Below are 26,395 nucleotides of genomic sequence, written 5' to 3'. Positions count from 1 at the left end.
TTGCCTGATAACACATGAGGACTGCTTTGGTATATCCAACAAGTCTCTGGATTCATCTGCTGCTGGTGCTAAAGAAGGAAAAATTATGTCTTACCTGATAATTTTCTTTCCTTTAATGGCAGCAGATGAATCCAGAACCCCACCCTTCTTTAGTGCTCTGTTCTCATGATTTGATCATTTCTCTGTTTAGAGTAATATCTCATTATGGTGTTTTAAGTTTTTGCTGTTTTCTTCTAATCATTCTTCTCTGTGAGGAAGGAGATCTATATTATGCTTCTTTATTCCTTCTGCTTTGCTATGAGAAATACTGGCTAACCAGCCAACACAGAACTCTGTCTCCACCTGCTGGTAGATGGTCACAAGTCTCTAGATTTATCTGCTACTGTTAAAGGAAAGAAAATGATCAGGTAAGACACACAATTTCTCCTTTTTCCCCATCACTTTTAGAGGAAGATGAATATTTTTATTGCGCATCATCAGGCTGTCACTAATTGAAAGTTGTCATATATTTTCATAACATTAAAATCATGTGATCTGTGCACTGTATGGGTATTTTATAAGGGCCCTTCTACTATAGTGCAGTAAGATATATTTTTTGTTTTTGTTTTTTTTGTACCTATCTTGTGTGTGTGTGTGTGTGTGTGTGTGTGTGTTTAACAAATTTATATCCCGCTCTATCCAAAGTTCTGGGTAGGTTACAAAGGTACATTCATAATAAAAATGACAGAACATAAAAACAATTTGACATACACACTTAATGGTCATATCTTCATATTCACTTAACTTCATAGTATAACATATGACAGAAAAGAAATGAGTAGATCTAAATTAGTACACTGGAATTTTTGGAGGCAGGTCCTGCATTCCCTTTGCAGTTAGTATATTTATACCAATACAATTCTTATATACCGCTAAATCCCCCCCCCCCCCTTATGGGTTCAGAATGGTTTACAACATAATTTAACTATATAAACCAAAATTAATACAATATAACAAAATAGTAAACACCATTAAAACTATAAAAGATCATTTATCAAATAAAAATGTTTTAATTTTTTTTTGTTGAAAACTGCATCAAGTTCCCTACCATACATTAATGTCAGGTGTAGTAGGTGCATCTGTGCTTCCATGTTTTGACAGCACACAAATTATCATGCATGAATTGCAATATGTAATCCATGCCCAGTCTCACCTGTGCCCCACCTAGACATCATCCCATCCTGCGCCAAGCAGCTAACATGGGATTTTTACCGCACTGGATGTTAGTGCATGGTAGCTTATAGCACATCTGTAAAGTAGTAACTAGCAGACTAGCTGCTTAGCATACTTACTGTAATAGGGTCCTTAAGTGTCTAAGTATATGGGGTGAGTACTTCTAAAAGAATCTGCCACTTTGTGAGAAAGATTTGAAAGTTGCTATGATTTATGGTAAGCTCACACTTTGCAGTACCATGTAAAGCAGAAACCTAATTGCAGGTGCCTGAACCACACATTTAGAAACTTTTGTATTTTTTTATGGGGGGGGGGGTTAATCCTTTTGGTGAACTGAAATCCTAATTAAGGCTTTTACATTCTGTGATATTCTTATGGTTTAGGAGTATAGTACTAATGACAGTACAGTGCTAATGAAGCAATATTGTTTAGATGTTATAATGATTTTGAAACCTTTGAAATGCTGTGTTCAAGCTGATGGATTAAACATATGAATAGGATTGTTTCTGATAATACATTTTTTATACGGAATTTGAACATAACTTATCTAGGAAGATGTTAACACCTTTTTGTACAACATAATTATCTAAGGCCGCCCTAGATAATTTCTGTTTGGATTTAACTCACAGGTTACCTCAGGTGTTTCCTTTCTCTTAGAAGGCTTATAAGGTAGGTTTGTATCTGACACAGTCAAGGATAACGTAACTTAACCAAGGTCACAAGGAGCATGAATAGTATTTGAATCTTCTTAGCCTGTTGCTGAAACCATTAAGTTATTCTTTATTTTCTGAAGGCTTAGCTGTGGTGTGCATTGCCATGCGGAGGGACCTGGGTTTGATTCCTGGTTCAGATCTTCCATTGTTTAGGTTGGCCTGGACTGAATAAGGAGATAAAGAGTGGAGGCGCTATATGATTGGGTTTGGGACCCATTGTCGCTAGTTTCTGGAAGGCCTGTTGCATAGATTTTGAGTTGATGAATTAAAAGGGAAAAAGAAACTGCAGTTCTTGAAGGCTCATTGTACCATATTACAGCTTTGGTTTAGTTTCAGGGGAAAGCTCAAACGAGCAGAAAAAATTGTCATATCAAGCCCCTCCCAACATACATGTTCAAAAAACAAAACTGTCAGGTTGCCACTACAAGAAGGTGTAGGGTCCAGGTTTCAGGGTTCCCTCGGGCCAAATGGGGTCTCACTGGTCTGCTCCTGGACAAGGGGGGGGGGGGTACAGGGCAAACTCCACCAATGATCCCCAATTCAATATGGCAAGATTCAACTGGGTTTTGGGTTTCTCTCGCCCTGTGTGCATACACTCGGGGTGAGGTGGAGAGAGAAAGATCAATTATAATTCAAATCACTCAAAGTTCTCTTTGGAATCCACACACAAAAAAACAAAACATTCTGTAGTCTTTGTAGATAGTTGATACTTCAGTAAGCAGAATGGTTCCATTAGAAAGAAAGTCATATACAAATTAGTCACCCCTCCCAGCATATGCAACAAAAGAACAAAACAAAAAACCAGAAATGTATCTGTCCCCATATCTTAACTGTTTACTTCCATATTATTATTTTTTTTTATTGGGAGGAACTTTTCTTCTTTTTCACAAAAAGGTTAAAAGTCCACACAGAAAAATAAAACATCCACAGTTTTTTCTTCAGTCAATCTCCCTCACAGTAACTTTCCAATTTGAGGAGGGGGGAAGGGGGAGAAAAAACAGTACAGTCAGAGCTTCCCTTTTTCAAATCACTTTTCTTGCACAGGGAGCATGAGCAAGGAAAAAGAACATAACAATAGCCATACTGGGGCAGATCAATGGTCCATGTAGCCCAGTATCCTGTTTCTAACAGTGGCCAATCCAGGTCACAAGTATCTTGCAGAAAACCAAATAGCAACATTCCATGCTACCAATCCCAGGGCAAGCAGTGGCTTCCCCATGTTTGTCTCAATAGCAGATTGTGGACTTTTCCTCCAGGAACTTGTCCAAACCTTTTTTAAATCCAGATACGCTAACCGCTGTTACCACATCCTCCGGCAAAGAGTTCCAGAGCTTTACTATTTGTTGAGTGAAAAAATATTTCCTCCTTTTTGTTTTTAAAGTATTTTCATGTAATTTCATTGAGTGTTCTCTGGTCTTTGTACTTTTTGAAAGAGTGAAAAATTGGTTCACCTCTACTTGTTCTACACCACTCAGGATTTTGTACTTCAATCATATCTCTCCTCAGCCATCTCTTTTCCAAGCTGAAGAGCCCTAACCTCTTTACCCTTTCCTCATACAAATTTCATCCCCTTTATCATTTTGGTTGCTCTTCTTGAACCTTTTCTAATTCTGCTATATTTTTTGAGTTACGGTGACCAGAACTGAATGAAAATACTTAAGGTGAGGTCACACCATCCATGGAACAATACAGAGGCATTATAGTATTCTCGGCCTTATTTACTATCCCTTTCCTAATAATTCCTAGCATGCTGTTTGCTTTTTTGGCCGCCGTCGCATACGGAGCAGAAGATTTAAGCGTATTGTCCACGATGACACCTAGATCTTTTTCTTGGGTGCTGACTCCTAGAGTGGACCCATCAGGTAACTATGATTCGGATTATTCTTCCAAGTGTGCATCATTTTACATTTGTCCATATTAAATTTCATCTGCCATTTGGATGCCCAGTCTTCCAATTTCCTAAGGTCTTCCTGTAATATTTCACAGTCTGCACATGTTTTAACAACCTTGAATAGTTTTGTGTCATCTTCAGATTGAATCACCTCACTCATCTATCCGATTTGCAGATCATTTATAAATATGTTAAATAACACCGGTCCCAGTACAGATCCCTGCAGCACTCCACTATTCACCTTCCTCTATTGAGAGAAATGGCCATTTAGCCCTACCCTCTCTTTTCCATCCAACAACCAATTCCTAGTCCATAACAAAACAATGCCTCCTATCTCTGACTCTAATTTTCTCAGGAGTCTATCATGAGGAACTTTGGCAAAAGCTTTCTGAAAATCTAGATTCACTACATCAACCGGCTCACCATTATCGACATGTTTATTCACTCCTTCAAAGAAATGAATCAAATTGGTAAGCAAGACTTCCCTTGGCTGAAACCATGCTGACTCTGTCCTATTAAACTATGTTTATGTGTTCTGTAATTTTATTCTTTATAATAGTTTCTGCTATTTTACCCGGCACTGACATTAGGCATACCAGTCTGCAACTTCCAGGAATCACCCCTGGAACCGTGTAAAAAAATCGATGTCACATTAGCCACCCCCCCAATCGTCAGGTACTATGGATAACTTTAATGACATGTTACAGTAGATCAACAATTTCATGTTTGAGTTCTTTCTGTACCCTTGGATGCATGCCATCTGGTCCAGGTGATTTACTGCTCTTTATTTTGTTGATTTGACTCAGTACATCTTCCAGGTTTACCGAGATTTTTCAGTTCCTCTGCATCATCACCCTTGAAAACAGGTAGAATTCTTATATCATTTCTGTAAAGATCGAAGCAAACAATTAATTGTTTCTCCGCTATAGCCTTTTCCTTCCCTAGTGCCCCTTTTGCTCCGTTGTGATCTAATGATCCCATTGATTCTCTCGCAGGCTTTCTGCTGATGTACCTGAAAAAGTTGTTGAGTTTTTGCCTCTACGGCAAGTTTCTTCATATTCTCTTTTAGCCTTCTTTATTAATGCTTTGCATCTAACTTGACAGTGCTAATGTTGCTTCTTATTTTCTTCATTTGGATCCTTTTTCCATTTTACAGCTTTGGTTTAGTTTCAGGGGAAAGCTCAAACGAGCAGAAAAAATTGTCATATCAAGCCCCTCCCAACATACATGTTCAAAAAACAAAACTGTCAGGTTGCCACTACAAGAAGGTGTAGGGTCCAGGTTTCAGGGTTCCCTCGGGCCAAATGGGGTCTCACTGGTCTGCTCCTGGACAAGGGGGGGGGGGGGGTACAGGGCAAACTCCACCAATGATCCCCAATTCAATATGGCAAGATTCAACTGGGTTTTGGGTTTCTCTCGCCCTGTGTGCATACACTCGGGGTGAGGTGGAGAGAGAAAGATCAATTATAATTCAAATCACTCAAAGTTCTCTTTGGAATCCACACACAAAAAAACAAAACATTCTGTAGTCTTTGTAGATAGTTGATACTTCAGTAAGCAGAATGGTTCCATTAGAAAGAAAGTCATATACAAATTAGTCACCCCTCCCAGCATATGCAACAAAAGAACAAAACAAAAAACCAGAAATGTATCTGTCCCCATATCTTAACTGTTTACTTCCATATTATTATTTTTTTTTATTGGGAGGAACTTTTCTTCTTTTTCACAAAAAGGTTAAAAGTCCACACAGAAAAATAAAACATCCACAGTTTTTTCTTCAGTCAATCTCCCTCACAGTAACTTTCCAATTTGAGGAGGGGGGAAGGGGGAGAAAAAACAGTACAGTCAGAGCTTCCCTTTTTCAAAACCCTTTTCTTGCACAGGGAGCATGAGCAAGGAAAAAGAACATAACAATAGCCATACTGGGGCAGATCAATGGTCCATGTAGCCCAGTATCCTGTTTCTAACAGTGGCCAATCCAGGTCACAAGTATCTTGCAGAAAACCAAATAGCAACATTCCATGCTACCAATCCCAGGGCAAGCAGTGGCTTCCCCATGTTTGTCTCAATAGCAGATTGTGGACTTTTCCTCCAGGAACTTGTCCAAACCTTTTTTTAAATCCAGATACGCTAACCGCTGTTACCACATCCTCCGGCAAAGAGTTCCAGAGCTTTACTATTTGTTGAGTGAAAAAATATTTCCTCCTTTTTGTTTTTAAAGTATTTTCATGTAATTTCATTGAGTGTTCTCTGGTCTTTGTACTTTTTGAAAGAGTGAAAAATTGGTTCACCTCTACTTGTTCTACACCACTCAGGATTTTGTACTTCAATCATATCTCTCCTCAGCCATCTCTTTTCCAAGCTGAAGAGCCCTAACCTCTTTACCCTTTCCTCATACAAATTTCATCCCCTTTATCATTTTGGTTGCTCTTCTTGAACCTTTTCTAATTCTGCTATATTTTTTGAGTTACGGTGACCAGAACTGAATGAAAATACTTAAGGTGAGGTCACACCATCCATGGAACAATACAGAGGCATTATAGTATTCTCGGCCTTATTTACTATCCCTTTCCTAATAATTCCTAGCATGCTGTTTGCTTTTTTGGCCGCCGTCGCATACGGAGCAGAAGATTTAAGCGTATTGTCCACGATGACACCTAGATCTTTTTCTTGGGTGCTGACTCCTAGAGTGGACCCATCAGGTAACTATGATTCGGATTATTCTTCCAAGTGTGCATCATTTTACATTTGTCCATATTAAATTTCATCTGCCATTTGGATGCCCAGTCTTCCAATTTCCTAAGGTCTTCCTGTAATATTTCACAGTCTGCACATGTTTTAACAACCTTGAATAGTTTTGTGTCATCTTCAGATTGAATCACCTCACTCATCTATCCGATTTGCAGATCATTTATAAATATGTTAAATAACACCGGTCCCAGTACAGATCCCTGCAGCACTCCACTATTCACCTTCCTCTATTGAGAGAAATGGCCATTTAGCCCTACCCTCTCTTTTCCATCCAACAACCAATTCCTAGTCCATAACAAAACAATGCCTCCTATCTCTGACTCTAATTTTCTCAGGAGTCTATCATGAGGAACTTTGGCAAAAGCTTTCTGAAAATCTAGATTCACTACATCAACCGGCTCACCATTATCGACATGTTTATTCACTCCTTCAAAGAAATGAATCAAATTGGTAAGCAAGACTTCCCTTGGCTGAAACCATGCTGACTCTGTCCTATTAAACTATGTTTATGTGTTCTGTAATTTTATTCTTTATAATAGTTTCTGCTATTTTACCCGGCACTGACATTAGGCATACCAGTCTGCAACTTCCAGGAATCACCCCTGGAACCGTGTAAAAAAATCGATGTCACATTAGCCACCCCCCCAATCGTCAGGTACTATGGATAACTTTAATGACATGTTACAGTAGATCAACAATTTCATGTTTGAGTTCTTTCTGTACCCTTGGATGCATGCCATCTGGTCCAGGTGATTTACTGCTCTTTATTTTGTTGATTTGACTCAGTACATCTTCCAGGTTTACCGAGATTTTTCAGTTCCTCTGCATCATCACCCTTGAAAACAGGTAGAATTCTTATATCATTTCTGTAAAGATCGAAGCAAACAATTAATTGTTTCTCCGCTATAGCCTTTTCCTTCCCTAGTGCCCCTTTTGCTCCGTTGTGATCTAATGATCCCATTGATTCTCTCGCAGGCTTTCTGCTGATGTACCTGAAAAAGTTGTTGAGTTTTTGCCTCTACGGCAAGTTTCTTCATATTCTCTTTTAGCCTTCTTTATTAATGCTTTGCATCTAACTTGACAGTGCTAATGTTGCTTCTTATTTTCTTCATTTGGATCCTTTTTCCATTCTTTAAAGTACATTCTTTTGGCTGTAATAGCCTCTTTCACGTCACCTTTTAACCATGCTGGCTTTCATTTTCTCTTCTTTCCACCTTTGTAAATATGTGGAATGTATCTGGTCTGGCCTTCCAAGATGTTGTTTTTAAACAATATGTATGCCTGATTTAATGTCCTAACCTTTGCAGCCAATCCTTTTAGCTTCTTTTTAACCGTTTTCCTCATTTTATCATAGTTGCCCTTTTGAAAATTGAATGCTGCTACAATAGATTTCCTTTGTGGCTTCATTTCAGATAGTAGCTCAAACTTGATCATGTAATGATCACTGTTTCCCAGTGGACGCAATACCATTGCCTCTCGTACCTGCACTCCACCAAGGACTAGATCTAAAATGGCTCCCCCTGTTCAGTTCCTAGACCAGTTGCTCCAAGCAGTCATTTATTACATCTAGGAATTTTTTTCTCCCTGGCACTCCCTGATGTAACATTTCTCCAGCCAATATTGGGGTAATTGAAATTGCCCATTATTATACTGTTGTCCAATTTGCCTACTTTTCTAATTTCTGTAAACATTTCTTCATCTGTCCGTTCTGTCCTGGCAGACAGTAGTACAGTGCTACAAGAATACTCCCTTCTTTTCACACATGGAATTTCTATAATGATTCCACACTGCTATCTTTTTCATGTAGAATATTTATTTTGTTTGACTCAATTTCCTCTTTAGCATATAGTGCAACGCCCCTCCAATTTGATCCCTTCTATCATTACTATATAATTTGTACCCTGTTAACGCAGTGTCGCATTGCAGCAGTGTACCAAGGGTGGGGCAGTGGGGGCGGTCTGCCCTGGGTGCAAACCGCTGGAGGGGTGCAGAGAGCAGTGGCGCTCCTGTCGGCTCTGCTGGTTCCCTGCTCCCTCTGCCCCGGAACAGGTTACTTCCTGTTCTGGGGCAGAAGGAGCAGGGAGCCGAGAGCCATGCGGCTGCTCTAAGCAGCTAAGAATACACCCGGGGGGGAGGGGGGGGGTTGATGTGCCATGGGGGGGTTTCATTGCGCCGTGGGGGGTGTGTGCGCTGCGTAACCCTAGTAGCGCTTTAGAAATGTTAAGTAGTAGTAATCTGCCCCGGGTGGCAGCCGACCTAGGATCGTCACAAATTGATTGTCCTCCTTCCACCAAGTCTCTGAGATGCCTATTACATCTACTTCATCATTTAGGGGGTCTTGTACAAAGGCATGCTAGTGTTTGTAGCAAGTGCTAAACGCTAGAAATGTCCATAGGAATATATGGAAGTCTGTAGCATTTAGTGCATGCTTATTTTTAGCGTGCTCTAAAAATGCAAGCACACCTTTGTAAACAAACAAAAAAAACCCAAAACTTTATACTTCATAAGGCTCTACCTCCATTTCTTCCTGGTTGTCCCACTCGGTGATATCCATAGGTTCTTTCTCTCGTCCAGCCTCCCAAACCATCTGAGACTTCTGAATGCTCAAGCCCTACTTCCTAGCCTACCTCTCCCTGATTGGGTCCCCCTTTCTGGGTCTGTCATTGGCCAGGAATGCCTTGCACTACCCCTCCCCGAATTCCATAGGACTTCCTATATGGGACTTCCCATATGCATTCCTTTGGTCTGTTCTGAAAGCAGTTTCTCCTCCTGCCCCTCCCCCAAAGGGAAGAAGCTTCATTCCCTTTTACTATGGATTATATGGGCTCCTCCCCAGCTCTGTTTCCTGTTGTTTTGGCCAGGCTTCCCTATATGCTCTGGAGATTTTGTGTCAGGCAGACTTCTCACCATCCTGTCGTTGAACTGGGATTCTCTGTCACAATATACACCATCATTTTGATATCAGTACCAGACATATACATCAAACCTCAGTGATTTGCAGTTGAAACCTCACAGAAGACTGCATTCTAAAATTGCTCTGCAACGATCATTTGGCTCCACAAATAGCATTCTCTTGAGAGAAACTTTATAGTCAATCTCATGTTCCCACACACTTCTCACAGCAAACTTAAAATATGCCTAAAAACAATGTTTACATCAAAGTTGATTCACCAAGGCTTTTCCCCCACTCTATATCTGTCTGACAAGACCATGGCAAATTGGGCCCGATCTATTGTAATCGGGCCTAAAGAAACTCTTCTTTTCTACTTAACCTACTTTTGCAGTCTTACCAATTTTTTTTGTATTTTATCTTCCCTATATTGTAAACTTACAACCAAATGGAAGTTGGAAAGAATTATACAAAAGGGGTTGAGCCGGTTTGTGTGTCCATCTTTCTGGAGGCAAAATAACTCTCTGAAAATTTACTCAAATGGGATGAAACTTTGGCATGAGAGAAAAACTGGTAAAAAGATACAAATTCGAAAATGGGCCAAATTGGACTGGGGGTTTGAAGAGAGATACCCCCCCCCCCCCCCCAAAAAAAAAAAAAGAAAACAAGAAAATTACTCCTTTTTTGTGGAAGGAGTTCCCAGCTACTTGAGCAGAGAATAATTTAAGATTGGGTTGAAATTTAGCATGTGTCAAAACAAGCAACAAAAAAACCCACAATAAAAGTACACACTAGCCCACCCCTGTTTACTAAGCTGCATGGCAGTGCCAACAGTGAATGGGCTGTATCGGTATTAGCGCAGAGCAGCCACTGGCGCGGCTTAGTAAACAGGAGGGAAAGTTTGAAAATGGGCCAAATTGTATCAGGGGTTCCAGAGAGATGAGCCCTCCCCTCCCCTTCAAAATATGGCCTAATGCATTCCTATAGGAAAAAAAAAAGAATTCCAGCTTTCTAGCATATAAATTTAGTTAAATGTGCCAATTAGTGAACAGGGCAGTTTAAAAGGTAGAATTCCCTACTCTTTCAAACCCCTAAACTGGCCCTTACAACTGCCACCGCACTCCACAAACTGCCCCACCCCCAAAAAATGCTCTTCTACAAATTGTACCACCCTCAAAACTAGTCACCCATAACAATACCAATGGGTCCAAACTACCCCACTTCAAAAATCATTTTTCTTATTGGTTGCTGTGAGTATTGCCATGTAACATCTGTTTTCATGGGCAGGGCCAGGTTAAGCCATTGACAAGCTTTGCACATTTTATTTATTTATACATCCAAATTTCTATTCTACATAGTCCTATGTTCTTAGCGGATTACAAAAATCATATACACAATAATTAAAACACATCTCCAAGACAACAAAACAAAATCTATAAACAAGGATTCATTGATAACAGTGATTTGATCCAAGGTAGCTATATATCAGCCCTTCAACCCTATTTTCCCTTAGAGAACATAAGCATTGCCAAACTAGGACAGACCGAAGGTCAATCAGGCACAGTATCCTGTTTCTAACAGTGGCCCATCCAGGTCACAAGTACCTGGCAAGATCCCAGAACAGTAAATGCTTCACCAAATGCTTTCAAAAATAAAAATGTTTTTAACTGTTTTCTGAAAGAAAGCAATGTTTCAAGTTTACGTATTTCAAGTAGTGAAGTATTCCATAATTTAAGCCCTACAATTTGAATAGTAGTGGTACAGAGACCTAACAAGCTCATCGATAGAAAACTTGGCACATCCAATAAGTGCTTGTCCTCAGACCCTGAAGGACATGTAGGTTTATACATTTTAAGAGTAAAAGCAAGCAGAGATGGACCTGCATTTATTCAATGCTTTGAAAATCAATGTAAGAACCTTGAAGTCAATCCTATAAACAATTGGCAGCTAGTTCAGTGATGCTAGTGTAGATGTAATATGTTCCTTACTTGATTTTTCTGCTAACAATTGCACCACAGAATTTTGGGCAACCTAGCGTGCTTGAAGCATATAGCCTGGTAACCCAAACAATAAAACATTGCAATAATTAAAGTGGGGAAAAGTAATAGCTTGCCAAATAGCATGAAAATTCTCAAAAGAGTAAATCCTGTAACCTACGCAGTAATCTTAATATTAATTGTAAAAAACAGTCTTGATTACGTATCCAGTGTGACTCTTCATAGACAGTGTAGTATCCAACCTTGCCCCAAGATACCTAATTTCTTTCAAAATTGAAATGGTACATACATCTGCCTGAAAATCTAAAGGACAATTTGTCATCCCATTCTTGACAAAAGCAAAACTTATGTTTATCCAGCATTCAGTTGAAACCTTTTGGCTGTCGTCCAGTTTTGTGCGACATTCTCAGGAGGTTAGTCGCCTGCTATCTGCTGTTTTTCAGAAGTAAATTAGATGCACAGACATTCTGCAAGGGAAAGCGCCTAGGTCACGCACAGAACAGTCTCTCAATAAGTGCCCATGTTCTGCGCATGCCCAGGAATTGCTGCTGCACACTCTGCCAGTAGGTTGAGATCTGCCTGTGTCAAATCCGGAGGTTCACTTTCTGCCTGTGCCTAGTAAACGGGCCCCTAAGTGCTTTGAAAATACGCCTCGTGCTTTAAAATGAGCCTCTGTATGTCCTATAACTGGTTGTGCCCATTAATTTTGAATGGGATTGATATAGAGCACCATGATTTTTAGATGATTCCCATCTTTAAAATACCCATGACATTCTACCAGTGTATGTACTATATTAAATATTTACCAAGATTTCGGTAGCAACCCCTATTTCTTGTTGATGGACGTGGGTGATTTTATGTGGAAGGGCTGATGAATTGTTTTATATTGTAATATGCCCCAGCTTTATGGGGCATGAACTCCTAGCTTAAATTAAATCGAGCTGAAGTTGAAATGTCAACTGTTTGTTGATTCATAGGTTTTTAGTGAGGCACTTGTATTGCAAAGTAGTTTGTGTTAAGTTCTGGCGTGAAGGCTGACCAAGCCAAAATACTCTGACTTGACTAAGCTACCACATATTTCTAGGTATGAGCAAAAAGGAATAGATCTACTCTTTTAAAGGATTTTGCAGGCTACTTATGACCTGGATGGTGCACCTTCTTATTTTGGGTTTTGAGGGTAAATTGTAGTGAAGCAGCTGGTAGGGTATAGAATGCTAGTTGTGAATGTGTACATTTTTTTTTACAAAGGGAGAGAAGTGTATGTCAGAGTTGTGGAGTCTGAGTTGGAAGCAGTTTTAGGTGGAGTTGGAGTTAGTTGGTAAAAATGTACTGACTCTAGCTTCAAAATAAAAGCTTATAATATTATTTTTTTTTATTCTTTTTTTAATTTTACAAACATATCAGAAGAATAATCTTGTTACAGCAACACAGAGCAAATATATATATTAAGGTTCAACCAATAATTGAAGAAAATAAGGGAAAAAATCCCCTCTTTTTCCGCAGGCGCGGATACAAATAATTTAAAGGACTACACAATGAAAAAAGTAAGAAAAAGGAAAGGCAAATAACACATAAAATATCCTCATGTTATCCTAAATTACTGCATAGCACATCAAGCTGGAGGCAGAGATAACGTTTTAGCATCAACGAAAAATTTCAGCTACTCAGGTGTAAAAACCCCCCCAAAAAACATTTAACTCCAAGGGCCCTGTTTACTAAGGTGCGCTAGTGTTTTTAGTGCGTGCACAAAATTAGCATGCGCTAACTGTGTAGGCACTCCTAGGAATATTGCGGGTGCCTACACAGCATGTGCTAATGGTTAATGCAAGCTAAAAACACTAACGTGCCTCTAGCGCAACTTAGTAAATGGGGCCCAAGATAATGAATTACACATTTGCAAGGATATTTCAACAAAAAAAGAAGCACCCAATTCTTTAACTTGCTTTAATGCTAAAAAGGCTTTCCTCCTATCTTTTGTTGATTTTGTGACATCTGGGAAGATCCAGACTTTTTGTCTCTAGAATAATTTTTGTGACCTCCTAACGTATAGCCATAAAAGAGAGTTCAGCTCATTCTCAAAGACTAATATCACAAGCAATGTAGAACGCTCAATCACATCCATAGTAGAATTTTTCAAGAAAGCAGTTCACATCCACTCCATTTTCAATTCGCTCTTCCTTTTGTATATTTTCTTGGGAGATTGCTACCATTCTTTATTGAAGAAGCTAGTAAAAAATAAATCTTTTATTTATAGGAGGAATAACATCCAGGTAATATTTACAGTTTTATAATGTATGTTAAATTTTATCATTTTATACTTACGTATTTTTTTGTCCTGGATCTAAAATACTGGTAAATTTAAGTTATTTCCTGAAATTATTAGAGATGTTGCCCTGGTGGTTACTGCTTTGCCACCAACTCAAGTTAGTGTTGTGAGGTGGTTCTCTGCTCTGAGAATAATTAGATTTTAGGGCATCCATGAAGGAGGATCTGACTGAGGCAGTTCCTTTTTCTAAGGACAAATTCTTCAGATTTATTAAAAACTAGTAAAAAAGGCCCGTTTCTGACACAAATGAAACGGGCGCTAGCAAGGTTTTCCTCGGAGTGTGTATGTTTGGGAGAGTGTATGTGAGAGTGACTGTGTGAGAGACAGAGTGAAAGTGTGAGTGTGTGTGTGTGAGAGAGAGAGTGAGTCTGGGTGTGTGTGTGTTTGTGAGAGTGTGTGTGTGAGAATGAGAGTGTGTGCAAGTGTGTATGTGAGACACAGTGTGAGAGAGAGTGTGTGTGTGTGAGACACAGAGTCTCTGTGAGAGTGAGTGTATGAGACCAAGCGACTGTGTGAGACACAGATTCTCTGTGAGAGTGAGTGTATGAGACCAAGCGAGTGTGTGAGTGACTGTGTGGCACATAGAGAGTGAATGTGATACAGTGTGAGACAGAGTGTGTGAGAGTGAGAGTCAGAAAGACATTGTATATGAGAGAGAGAGTGTGTGTGTGACAGAGATACCTCCCTTCCTGTGTCTCTCTGGTGTCAGGCCCCCTCCCCTCTGTCTGTGGTGTCTGAGATTCCCGCCACTGCACCCAAGCAATTGGTGTGCTGGAGGAGGGGGAGGGGGGATGTGTTGGGGGGTTCAGGTTGGAAGAAGAGGGGTGCGGGGGGTTCAGGAAGCACTACCAGATGCGAGTGAGAGAGAGTGTGTGTGTGTGTGTGTGTGGGGGGGGGGTTCAGGAAGCGATGCCAGATGACTGAGTGTGTGTGGGGGGGGGGGAGGGCAGTGGGTTCAGGAAGCGCTGGCAGATGAGAGAGAGAGAGTGAGTGTGTGTGTATGGGGTTTCAGGAAGCGCTGCGAGATGAGTGTGTGTGTGTGTGTGTGTGGGGGGGGGGGGGTTCAGGAAGCGCTGCCAGATGAGAGAGAGTGAGTGTGTGTGTGTGTGTACGGGGTTTCCGGAAGCGCTGGCAGATGAGAGAGAGAGAGTGTATGTGGGGGGAGGGGGGTTCAGGAAGCGCTGGCAGATGAGAGAGAGAGAGTGTATGTGGGGGGAGGGGGGTTCAGGAAGCGCTGGCAGATGAGAGTGAGAAAGAGTGTGTGGGGGGGGGTGTGTGTTGGGGGTTTCAGCTTGGAAGAGGAGGGGTGTGTGGGGGTGTCTGTAAGTGCTGCGAGATGAGTGAGTGTGTGGGGGGGCGGTTTATCAAGTGTTTCCACATGAGAGTGTGTGTGTGGTGGGGGGCTTCAGGAAGCGCTGCCAGATGAGCGAGAGTATGTGTGTGTGTGTGGGGGGGGGGGGGGGATTCAGGAAGCGGTGCGATATGAGAGACTGAGTGTGTGTATGTGTGGTGGGGGGGGGGGGGGTTGCCACATGAGTGAGTGAGTGTGTATGTGGGGGGCAGGGATTTCAGGAAGCGCTGCCAGATGAGAGAGAGAGACTGAGTGTGTGTGTGTTGGGGGGGGGGGGGGCGTTGAAGTGTGGCCAAATGAGAGTGAGTGTGTGTGTTTGGGGGGAGGGGGTCAGGAAACACAGCCAGATGAGTGAGTGTGGGGGGGGGCAGGGGTTTCAGGAAGCACTGGCAGATGTGTGTGTGTGTTGGGGGGGGGGCATTGAGGAAGTGTGGCCAAATGAGAGTGAGTGAGTAAGTGGGGGGGGGGTTAAGGGGGGGGGTTAAGGAAGCGGTGCCAGATGAGGATGAGAGTGTGTGTTTGTGTGTGTGTGTTGTATGGTTCAGTTTTTGGGGGGGAGGGAGGATCCTGCTTTTTAGAAGAAGAAGAAGTAATGAAGCGTGTCCTCCGCGCAATGCCCCCCCTCCCGCCGCCATCCCACCCACAGCGATGCACCCGGTCGCCGCCATCCCACCCACCGTGGCCATCGCACCCACCATCGCGTAGTTTTGCTGGCGGGGGGACCCAAAATCCCGCCAGCAGAAGTCTTGTGTGTGTGCTGAGTGAGTCAGACTCCTCCAGCAATCTTCGGCGTTGCTAGCCTGTGCAGGGCGGGGTTCTGTGCGTCTGACGTCCTGCACGTGCAGGACGTCAGATGCACAGAAGCCCTGGCTGCCTGCACAGGCTAGCAACGCCGAAGATGACGCCGTAGTCAGCAGACAGGACTTGTGCTGGCGGGGTTTCGGGTCCCCCACCGGCAAAGCAACGCGAAGGTGGGTGGCTTAGTAGGGGGTTGTTGCGGGGGGGGGGGTGTTGGACCTCCTTCTTTTGACCTGCAGCTTTGGGGGGGGGGTCGGGTCGGGGCGGAGGTGGGCGGATCTACCATTATGTGGGTGGGGCTTCTAGTTTTTGACGTTTGGCGTGCGGGCGGGGGGGGTGTTGGATGTCGGGACTGTGGACTCCGGAGCTTTGGAGGTGTTTTCCCTTTCCGCGGGTGGGTCGGCAGGGGGAGGAGTAGGGAAACACGCTCCGCGTATTTCCCTACTCCTCCCCGTGCGTGGGTGCGATCCGTTTGGTTTTTTTTTTCCGCCCTCGACGTCATGACGTTTGATGCGAGGGCGGGGCAGAGACGGCTGGCTGGCTTCACCACATGAATCCACGAACCCTTCAGGGAGTGTTTGAGTGACTTCAGAACGTTGTCTTCAGAACGTTCACGGTGCGTTTTATTATATTAGATATGAAGTGTGTAATAGCATACTGCATATCTTTCATGTGACAGCATAGTTTTTATTCAGTTTCTTTGTCTAGACTTCAAATAAATATATTTTGTGGTCTGTTAGTCCTAATTTTGTATATAAAGTAATATCCAATCCTTTGTAAACAATCACATTTCTCTTGGATTTACTATATATAGTTGGTCAGACAGTAGAAAAATAGAGGAGTCTGAGTCGAAGGTTTGGTGTACCGACTCAACAGCCCTGTTTGTCAGGCTCCATTTTATTGGTGGTGGTTAACACACTTTTGGAAGTTGGGAACACAGTTACCTGTAAGAAGGGATCTCAGAAGTTCAAAAGCTTACATTTTGAAATCTTTGCTAGCTTAGTAAAGGAAGTGACTTATGCTAATTTATCCCTACAATTAAAAAAAAATACTATGGGCATAATTAAAGTGCATGATGCTTTTTGTCATTATGGGCTTTGGAGTTTTTAAGATAGAAGTGTGAACGTTTGTGTTTGAAATGTTTCTTCAGGATATCTGCATTTATACACACTACCTTTGAAAATTTGACCTGTACCTCACAGAGCAGGTATAAAAAGCAAGAACAAACTTCTCCCCAAATTTGTGAATGTCTCTGCTCAGTCTGGGTACACTTATACGCAACAGGCAGTACACGCATAAGTTACCCCCTTGTGTCAGATGGGCACTTTATAAAAAATTTAAATTCCCCAGTTAAAGCACCGTTTTGTCTACAGAACTGCTTTTGAATTATATGTGTGTGTATATATATATATATATATATATATATATATATATATATATATATATATATATATATATATATATGTGTGTGTGTAGGAGAGTGCTTTGATCCTATTCCTCTTTATTTCAGATAATATCCCGGAGGACCTAAAGGACCCATTTTACATTGATCAGTATGAGCAGGAACATATTAAACCACCTGTCATTAAGCTGCTGCTGTCTAGTGAGTTGTATTGTCGTGTCTGCAGCCTCATTCTAAAGGGAGACCAGGTGGCTGCACTGCAAGGACATCAGCCAGTCATTCAGGCGCTCTCTCGAAAAGGGATTTATGTCATGGAGAGTGATGATACTCCTGTGTCTGAATCTGATCTTACCTCTGTTCCAATCAAAATGGTAAGTTGAATTTTGCAGACAATTTTATGAATTATTTTTGCTGGTGATTTCAAACAAGTTTAAGGGAGGTACTGGTGCTTCTTGTTTTGTGTCTATATTTTATTAATGATGATTGCATCTGTCTTCTGAGTTTGTCCCTCAAATGTAGTGTTTCTTTTTTTTTCCAAATTTATTTTATTATTTTCCATTAGAAACATAACAGTATCCACACTTTATCTTTGTACAGAAATTAGAATTCCTCTTTCAACTAACATGTTTCCAACTAATACCCTCCCTCCCCTATTGTAGTCCCTCCTCTTAGGAAGTTTTGTGACCAATTCTCTTTAGAGTTGTCCATGTGACACATCGATCTGGGGTGTCCGAGAGGTTAACCATTGTTCATTAGGGTTCCACGTTTTATGGTACTGTGGAATACGGCCAGTGCGTAAGGCTGTCAACTTCGACATCAAATGAATATAGTCCAGTTTCCGCAACACTGACCGCTGTTCCGGAAGTGTAGGTTGCTTCCATGCCGCCGCCAGCACCAATTTGGCGGCCACGAATAGTTGTACGGCAAAGCGGTGTATGGCATTAGGAATTCCTGTAGGTCTAAAATGGAGTAAGCAGTAGTCCATTCTCATCTGGTAGTTCACTCCTGTAACTTCACCTAGAAACTTCAATATCTCCCCCCAATACTCCTGCGCATGCTTGCATGCCCACCACACATGAATCATATCCCCCACTTCTCCACATTGCCTCCAACACAAAGCTGACCCTGTTTTAAACATTTTAACCAAGCGATGGGGAGTGTAGTACCAGCTGTATAATATTTTGTGACCGTTTTCAGTTAAGGCACTAGACACCGAGACTGCTAACAGAGATCTAAGTGCCACTTTCCACTGGGGCTTTGTGTAGGTTTCCCCCATGGCTTTCTCCCACCTTGATAGGTATCGCTCCACTGGGTTAGCATGTAGAAGTAGTGCCCTATATATTCTTGAGATGCTACCCCTTCCTCCTCCCTTCATCATCCCCTCCTCTAATTTAGTTTCTTGTAGCTTTAACTCATCCTGTGCTCTGCGAGCTATAAAATCCTTCACTTGATAGTACTGAAAAGCTTGCAGGGGAGAGAGGCCATGCTCCTGGCATAATTCTTGGAATGGCACCGTCTTATCCGTTTCCCACATTTGGCCTAATTCACAAAGCCCCATCTCCTCCCATCGCTGGAAAGCTTTATCTTGTTTGCCCGGTCTGAACTGGGGAGCAAAGCGAAGGAACATATGCCTATAATATATTCGCCCTGGGAAAAAGTGTCCCCTTATCTTACTCCACGTCAGTAGAGGCCAGCGCATCATAGGCGGGCTTCCCTTGATTATTTCTCCTAAATCTTCCCGCGATAACCAGGGGATAGCTCGCAGCGGGAAAGGTCCCATCCATTTTTGTTCCACCCTTGTCCAGGCCTTCCCTGTATCCTGAAGCCATGTAGCTATTACTCTAAGGTGGGCTGCTTGTAAGTAGTGTGTGAAGGAAGGAACTCCCATCCCTCCCCTCTCTTTCGATTGATACATGACTTCTCTTTTCACCCTCGGGGGTCGTTTTCTCCAAATAAATGAAAATACCTTGTTCTGTAGGCCTCGCAAAAAACTATCTGGGATGGCTATGGGCAGGGCTATAAAAAGATACAAAATTCTAGGTAATATAACCATCTTAACTGCATTGATCCTCCCACTCCAAGACAGTGTCAATCCCTCCCATCGATGTAGTTCTGCAAAGAGCCTTTTTACCATTTCTGGGAAATTTGATTGGAATAGCTCATCCAAACTCCTCGGAATATTGACTCCCAGATATCTAATATGTCGTGCAGCCCATCGAAATGGGGAAGTAGTCTGCAACTGTGCTTTTTGTGGGGCTGGGATATTTATATCTAACGCTTCTGACTTGTCTAGGTTAACCTTGAAGCCAGATACTCTCCCATACGACTGGAGCAACTCTTGTATCTTCAGAATTGCGGGTCCTGGCTCCCGGAGCATAAGTAGTATGTCATCCGCAAAGAGGAGCACCCGTGTTTCCAGGCCCCCCACCCGTGGTCCCCTGATATCAGGGTGCGTTCGTATCTGAATAGCCAATGGCTCCATAACTATCGCAAAGAGCAATGGTGATAGCGCACAACCTTGTCGGGTCCCCCTATGTAGTTGAAATGGCTTGGAGAGTCTCCCATTTACCCTTATCGATGCTAAGGGTGCCTTATAGATCAGTTTAAGCCAGTGTGTGAATCGCCCGGTGAAACCCATCCTACCCAAGACTGTAAACAGGAAAGGCCAACTCACCCGGTCGAATGCCTTCTCTGCGTCAAGGGATAGCAGGCACATAGAAAGTTTATGTTCCTGTGTGTGATGTATCATGTGGAGGGCCCTGCGGATGTTATCAAAAGTCTGTCTTCCATGTACAAAGCCCGTTTGGTCTTCATGGATTAGTGTTGGGAGGTATCTCTGGAGTCTGGTCGCTAAAATTTTTGTAAAGATCTTATAATCTACCCCCAACAAAGAAATCGGCCTGTATGATGCACATAATTGCGGGTCTTTTCCCGGCTTAGGGATAACTGTAATGCTAGCCAGATTCCATGTGGGGGGGAGCTCCTGACTAAATTCAAGCGAATTGAAGACCTTTAATAACAGTGGAGCCAACACCCCCCCAAACACCTTATAAAATTTGCAAATGTAGTGTTTCTACTCAGTTCAGGTTTCTGGAAAACGGTGGCATGGCACAAATTAGATACAACATTTCAATTAATTGGAAGAAAAGCTTAAAGTAGGTGATAGTCCAACTTATACAGTGGGGGAAATAAGTATTTGATCCCTTGCTGATTTTGTAAGTTTGCCCACTGACAAAGACATGAGCAGCCCATAATTGAAGGGTAGGTTATTGGTAACAGTGAGAGATAGCACATCACAAATTAAATCCGGAAAATCACATTGTGGAAAGTATATGAATTTATTTGCATTCTGCAGAGGGAAATAAGTATTTAATCCCTCTGGCAAACAAGACCTAATACTTGGTGGCAAAACCCTTGTTGGCAAGCACAGCGGTCAGACGTCTTCTGTAGTTGATGATGAGGTTTGCACACATGTCAGGAGGAATTTTGGTCCACTCCTCTTTGCAGATCATCTCTAAATCATTAAGAGTTCTGGGCTGTCGCTTGGCAACTCGCAGCTTCAGCTCCCTCCATAAGTTTTCAATGGGATTAAGGTCTGGTGACTGGCTAGGCCACTCCATGACCCTAATGTGCTTCTTCCTGAGCCACTCCTTTGTTGCCTTGGCTGTATGTTTTGGGTCATTGTCGTGCTGGAAGACCCAGCCACGACCCATTTTAAGGCCCTGGCGGAGGGAAGGAGGTTGTCGCTCAGAATTGTACGGTACATGGCCCCATCCATTCTCCCATTGATGCGGTGAAGTAGTCCTGTGCCCTTAGCAGAGAAACACCCCCAAAACATAACATTTCCACCTCCATGCTTGACAGTGGGGATGGTGTTCTTTGGGTCATAGGCAGCATTTCTCTTCCTCCAAACACGGCGAGTTGAGTTCATGCCAAAGAGCTCAATTTTTGTCTCATCTGACCACAGCACCTTCTCCCAATCACTCTCGGCATCATCCAGGTGTTCACTGGCAAACTTCAGACGGGCCGTCACATGTGCCTTCCGGAGCAGGGGGACCTTGCGGGCACTGCAGGATTGCAATCCGTTATGTCGTAATGTGTTACCAATGGTTTTCGTGGTGACAGTGGTCCCAGCTGCCTTGAGATCATTGACAAGTTCCCCCCTTGTAGTTGTAGGCTGATTTCTAACCTTCCTCATGATCAAGGATACCCCACGAGGTGAGATTTTGCGTGGAGCCCCAGATCTTTGTCGATTGACAGTCATTTTGTACTTCTTCCATTTTCTTACTATGGCACCAACAGTTGTCTCCTTCTCGCCCAGCGTCTTACTGATGGTTTTGTAGCCCATTCCAGCCTTGTGCAGGCGTATGATCTTGTCCCTGACATCCTTAGACAGCTCCTTGCTCTTGGCCATTTTGTAGAGGTTAGAGTCTGACTGATTCACTGAGTCTGTGGACAGGTGTCTTTCATACAGGTGACCATTGCCGACAGCTGTCTGTCATGCAGGTAACGAGTTGATTTGGAGCATCTACCTGGTCTGTAGGGGCCAGATCTCTTACTGGTTGGTGGGGGATCAAATACTTATTTCCCTCTGCAGAATGCAAATAAATTCATATACTTTCCACAATGTGATTTTCCGGATTTAATTTGTGATGTGCTATCTCTCACTGTTACCAATAACCTACCCTTCAATTATGGGCTGCTCATGTCTTTGTCAGTGGGCAAACTTACAAAATCAGCAAGGGATCAAATACTTATTTCCTCCACTGTAGGTGTACTTCTGTCTGAATTGGCAATGGAACAGGTCCTTGAACAAAAATGTTATTCCTTTCTGCCAGTCAGTGTGAGGAGATGCTCTTGAAGTCAGTTGTTAGAAACTAAGGGCCCTGTTTACTAAGCCATAGATGCGCTAACTTTTTAAGCGTGCACTAACGCTAGAGACACCCATATATTCCTATGGGTATCTCTAGTATTAGTGCACACTAATTTTTAGTATGCACTAAAAATTTAACGTGCCTATATCACAGCTTAGTAAACAGGGCCCTAAGAAAGATGTAAATACCGTTCTGTGTAATATTTTTGTGGCCATGCACTTATAACCTGGATAGGCCACTCTTGTTAACGGGATACTGGGCTTAATGGGCATTTGGTATGACTCAGTATGGCAGTTTCTAATAGGTTTATAATGTACAAAGAAAAAAATGAAAATAAATGTGATGGCCAAACAGTAGAAAGCAGTCTGATACTAACATTTTATGATTTAAGCTATATTTATTTATTTATGGCATTTATATCCCACACTATTCCCGCCCACGAGCAGGCTCAATGTGGCGTACAATAGTTTATTAAGCAAACAATAATTCAAAATACAGTATTCAAAGTCGTAAGAGGGAAAGAGAAATAACTGAGGAGGGAAAGGGAGAGAGGAGAAGGTGACAATTTGTCGCTAAGATAGCCTTGGTTCAGAAGGATGTGATGCCAGGCGGGCTCACGGCATATGCTCTACCAAAAAGGAAGGTCTTGAGTTGCTTCTTGAAGGTCGGGTGATCAGGAGTGAATTTGACCACTTGAGGCAGCCCATTCCACAATTGAGTGATGAGATAAGAGAAAGAGGAAGCATAGACGGTCTTATATTTTAGGCCACTAAAAGCTGGGTAGTGGAGATTGAGGTACGAACGAGCTGACTTGCGGGAGTTCCTGGGCGGCAAGTTAATGAGAGTGTCCATATAAGCAGGGGCTTCTCCATAAATGATTTTGTGCACCAATTCGCAGATCTTGAAAGCGATGCAGTCCTTCACAGGAAGCCAGTGCAACCTCTCACGCAGTAGTCTCGAACTTTCAAATCTCGATTTACCGAAGATGAGTCGAGCTGCTGTGTTCTGAGCAGTTTGCAATTTTTTTAGGAGCATGCTTGTGCATCCCCCGTAGATACTGTTGCAGTAATCAAGACGGCTTATAACTAGTGACTGGGCTAGGTTGCGGAATACTTCTCTAGGGAAATAATGCTGGATACGCTTAAGCTTCCAAAGAGAGAAGAACATTTGCTTGACTGTAGAGTTCACGTGCTGCTCCAATGTCAAGGATCTATCAACTATGACTCCCAAGATGTTTAGGGACTCCGAGATTGGCAGGACGAGCTCAGGAGTAATTAATGTAGGAGGCCTGAGTTTGTTATAGGGAGAGTAGAGAATCAAACAATGTGTTTTCTCGGCGTTGAATTTGAATCGAAATGAGTTGGCCCAGTCGAGCATGGTGTTGAAGCCTTGCCGAATCTTACTGGTTATTTCATTGAGGTCTTTCTCAAAAGGGATGAAGATTGTGATATCATCAGCATAGATAAATTGGGTTAAGTCCCAGTTTGGAAAGAGCCACTGCCAAAGGAATCAACATCATGTTGAAAAGGGTAGGCGATAGTGGGGAACCCTGTGGCACTCCACAGTCTGCTTTCCAATGAGATGATAAGTTTGAGTTGGTGTTCACTTGGTAAGTTCTTGATGTAAGAAAGCCTCTCAGCCAGGCTAGTACGTTTCCACTGGCACCAAAGTAATGTAGGAGCCACAGCAGGACGCCATGGTGCACCAATCATGTTCTATTTTGTTTGAGCACATTAACTATCTTTTCCAGTGGTACAACAAAGACAATTCACAAATAAAGCAAAAGTTTAAATGTTAATTTGTGGAAATCTTGAAAACCCGACTGGGCTGTGGTCCTTGAAGACAATGGTTGCCTATCCCTGCTATAAGCTATACATGTATCTCCAGAATATTTGAACACATTTAGACCCACTCTATGGCTGATGTAAGTCCTCTCGCTCAACCTAAAGCGTGAAAACTGAAATGAAGCACATGAATGCATAAATTCATTTCGTCAATTTAAATAAGCTCTCAAATATAAGGCAAGTCATGACATACTAACAAACTGAATATCAAATCAAACTATCAATAAATACGGAAATATAAGGCTAGAACAATGTTAAATGACAAGCTGCAGAAAAACATTGAATCTTAACCTATTGCTGTTTTGCTATTTTAATAACAGCTTATTTGAGTCCTTTTGTTGCTGATTGCAAGGGGGTATGGTATTACAAGAGGAACTGTTTAATATCATTGTATGAGCATCCTAACTGACTTCTTAGTATTGTTTTTCTTGTATGGGTTGGAAACTACAGATGCACATAATATACATATTTGCCCCCACAGAGCTCTCATATGTCAATGATTGATGCACTAATGATGGCATACACTGTAGAAATGATAAGCATTGAAAAAGTGGTCACTAGTGTCAAACGCTTCTCTACGTTCAGCGCTTCAAAGGAACTACCATATGATCTGGAGGATGCCATGATCTTCTGGATAAATAAGGTATAGAAAGACCGTATTAGTCGGGATGAATATATTTTATGGATAGTTCCCCACCACCACCCACCCACACAGAGTACTGTATGGACAAATATTTTACCCATACAGAAGGCACCTTTCCCCTTCTCCTCCCCCCCTCCCTTTTTGTGTGGAAAATTGGCAGAATGGTTTTGGGAAAAGTATGTGCATTCATCATTTAAGCACTTATACACTGCTTAGATCTAAGCGGTTTACAGTTTCATTTTACAGGTACTGGATCTGTCTTTACTGGGCTCACAGTATAAGTAGTCTGTTGTACTGCTTGTTATACCTGGGCAATGGAGGGTTTCGGGGTCCTTTTTACTAAGTTGCGCTGAAAAATGGCCTGCGCTACTGTAGGCGTGTGCTTTGGATGCGCGCAGGTCCATTTTTCAGCGTGCCTACAAAAAAGGCCTTTTTTGTTTTTAGCTGAAAATGGACCTGCAGCAAAATAAAAATTGGTGCACACCCATTTTGGGTCTGAGACCTGACTTAACGATAAGGTCTCGCGCGTTAACCAGGCGGTAATCGTCAGCAACACTGCCAATCATTGCCCGGTTAGCGCTGTGCGCCAGAAAATAAAATATTTTCCGACATGCCTAAAAATTAGAATTACTGCCTATTTGCCTTAGTAAAAGGGCCCCTAAGTGACTTGCCTGGGGTCACATGGAGCTGCAGAGAGAATTGAACCTGGTTCCCCAGGATCTGAACCCCACTGCTGGCCATCAGGCAACAGTGGGAATTGAACCCAGGTCCACAGCCCACTGCACTAACCATTAGGCCACTCCTCCATTCAGTTTGCACCTATAAACACTTGTGCTAATCCAGGGCTCAACAGATCTCCGGTTCTAGGTCACCGTGGTGCCTACAAATTTCACCCTAGTGCCTGGGATTTCATACCCCTAAATGATTTGTTTTTTATTCTTTTGCAGAGCTGCCTTACAAATTGCATCTCCCAGCTCTGCACAGCGATTTGATTCTCTATAAACTTGAGCTGCTCCATTTGGGAAGTCTTGTGGCTCAAGTTTTTATTTTTAGAGAGATTGAAAGCATGGTGCAGAACTGGGAGATGCAGCTCTGTGAATATCAAGGTAAGTACAATAGGTGGCAGACCTGCTTGGGAGGGATTGTTAAAGTAACTTTAAGAGAGAGAGTGTGTGAAAGGGGGGAGGGGGATGAGAGACTGGGTAAAGGGGTGGGGGGGGACAGACCATGTTGATATACGAAACTAAAAGACAATTTCCTCTTTGCTTCACCTATCAAGGCGGTGCTGTCACACAGCTAACAGCTTGCTTTAGGAAGAGAGACTGTTGGCGTCTGCCATTTATTTATAGAGGCATCTTAAGAAACTGATTTACTAAAGTTTCTTTGCCACAGACATAAAGTACCTAAGAGCTACTGCTGATCTGGGAGGGGATTCCTGCCCCCCCCCCCCCAAAAAAAAAAAATCATTATGGATAGTGTTTCAGGTCTGCGAAAGGAGAAGTAAGAGAGGTCTCAACTGCTGCTCATAATTTTTGGGCTAGCTTCTAGATTTAATAAAAATTTGAGACCTCTGCTGGAGAATTAATTTTATGGGGGAGTTTGTTTGGAACTGGCTTCTAGGCCCTTGAGCAGTACAGGGAGACTAAGAATTGGCCTTCCTATGACATGAGGATTTGTATTTGGGTTTTCGATTAACCTACTCA

General features: G+C 42.4%; 1 protein-coding gene across 3 annotated transcripts in view; it reads left to right on the top strand.

Annotated features, from left to right (window-relative positions):
• CAMSAP1 (calmodulin regulated spectrin associated protein 1) overlaps positions 1 to 26,395 on the top strand; it is a 179,866-nt gene that overhangs the window by 27,844 nt on the left and 125,627 nt on the right. For all 3 annotated transcript variants that reach the window (XM_030207609.1, XM_030207608.1, XM_030207610.1), the window contains exons 3-4: positions 17,440 to 17,702; positions 24,531 to 24,692. In XM_030207609.1, the coding sequence (XP_030063469.1) occupies positions 17,440 to 17,702; positions 24,531 to 24,692 (425 nt within the window). The remainder of the gene's footprint in view (positions 1 to 17,439; positions 17,703 to 24,530; positions 24,693 to 26,395) is intronic.

Source organism: Microcaecilia unicolor, chromosome 6 (assembly GCF_901765095.1).
Source record: "Microcaecilia unicolor chromosome 6, aMicUni1.1, whole genome shotgun sequence".
Taxonomy (NCBI): Eukaryota; Metazoa; Chordata; class Amphibia; order Gymnophiona; family Siphonopidae; genus Microcaecilia; species Microcaecilia unicolor.
The sequence above is the reverse complement of the archived record's forward strand: the minus strand, read 5'-3'. Positions and strand labels throughout refer to the sequence as shown.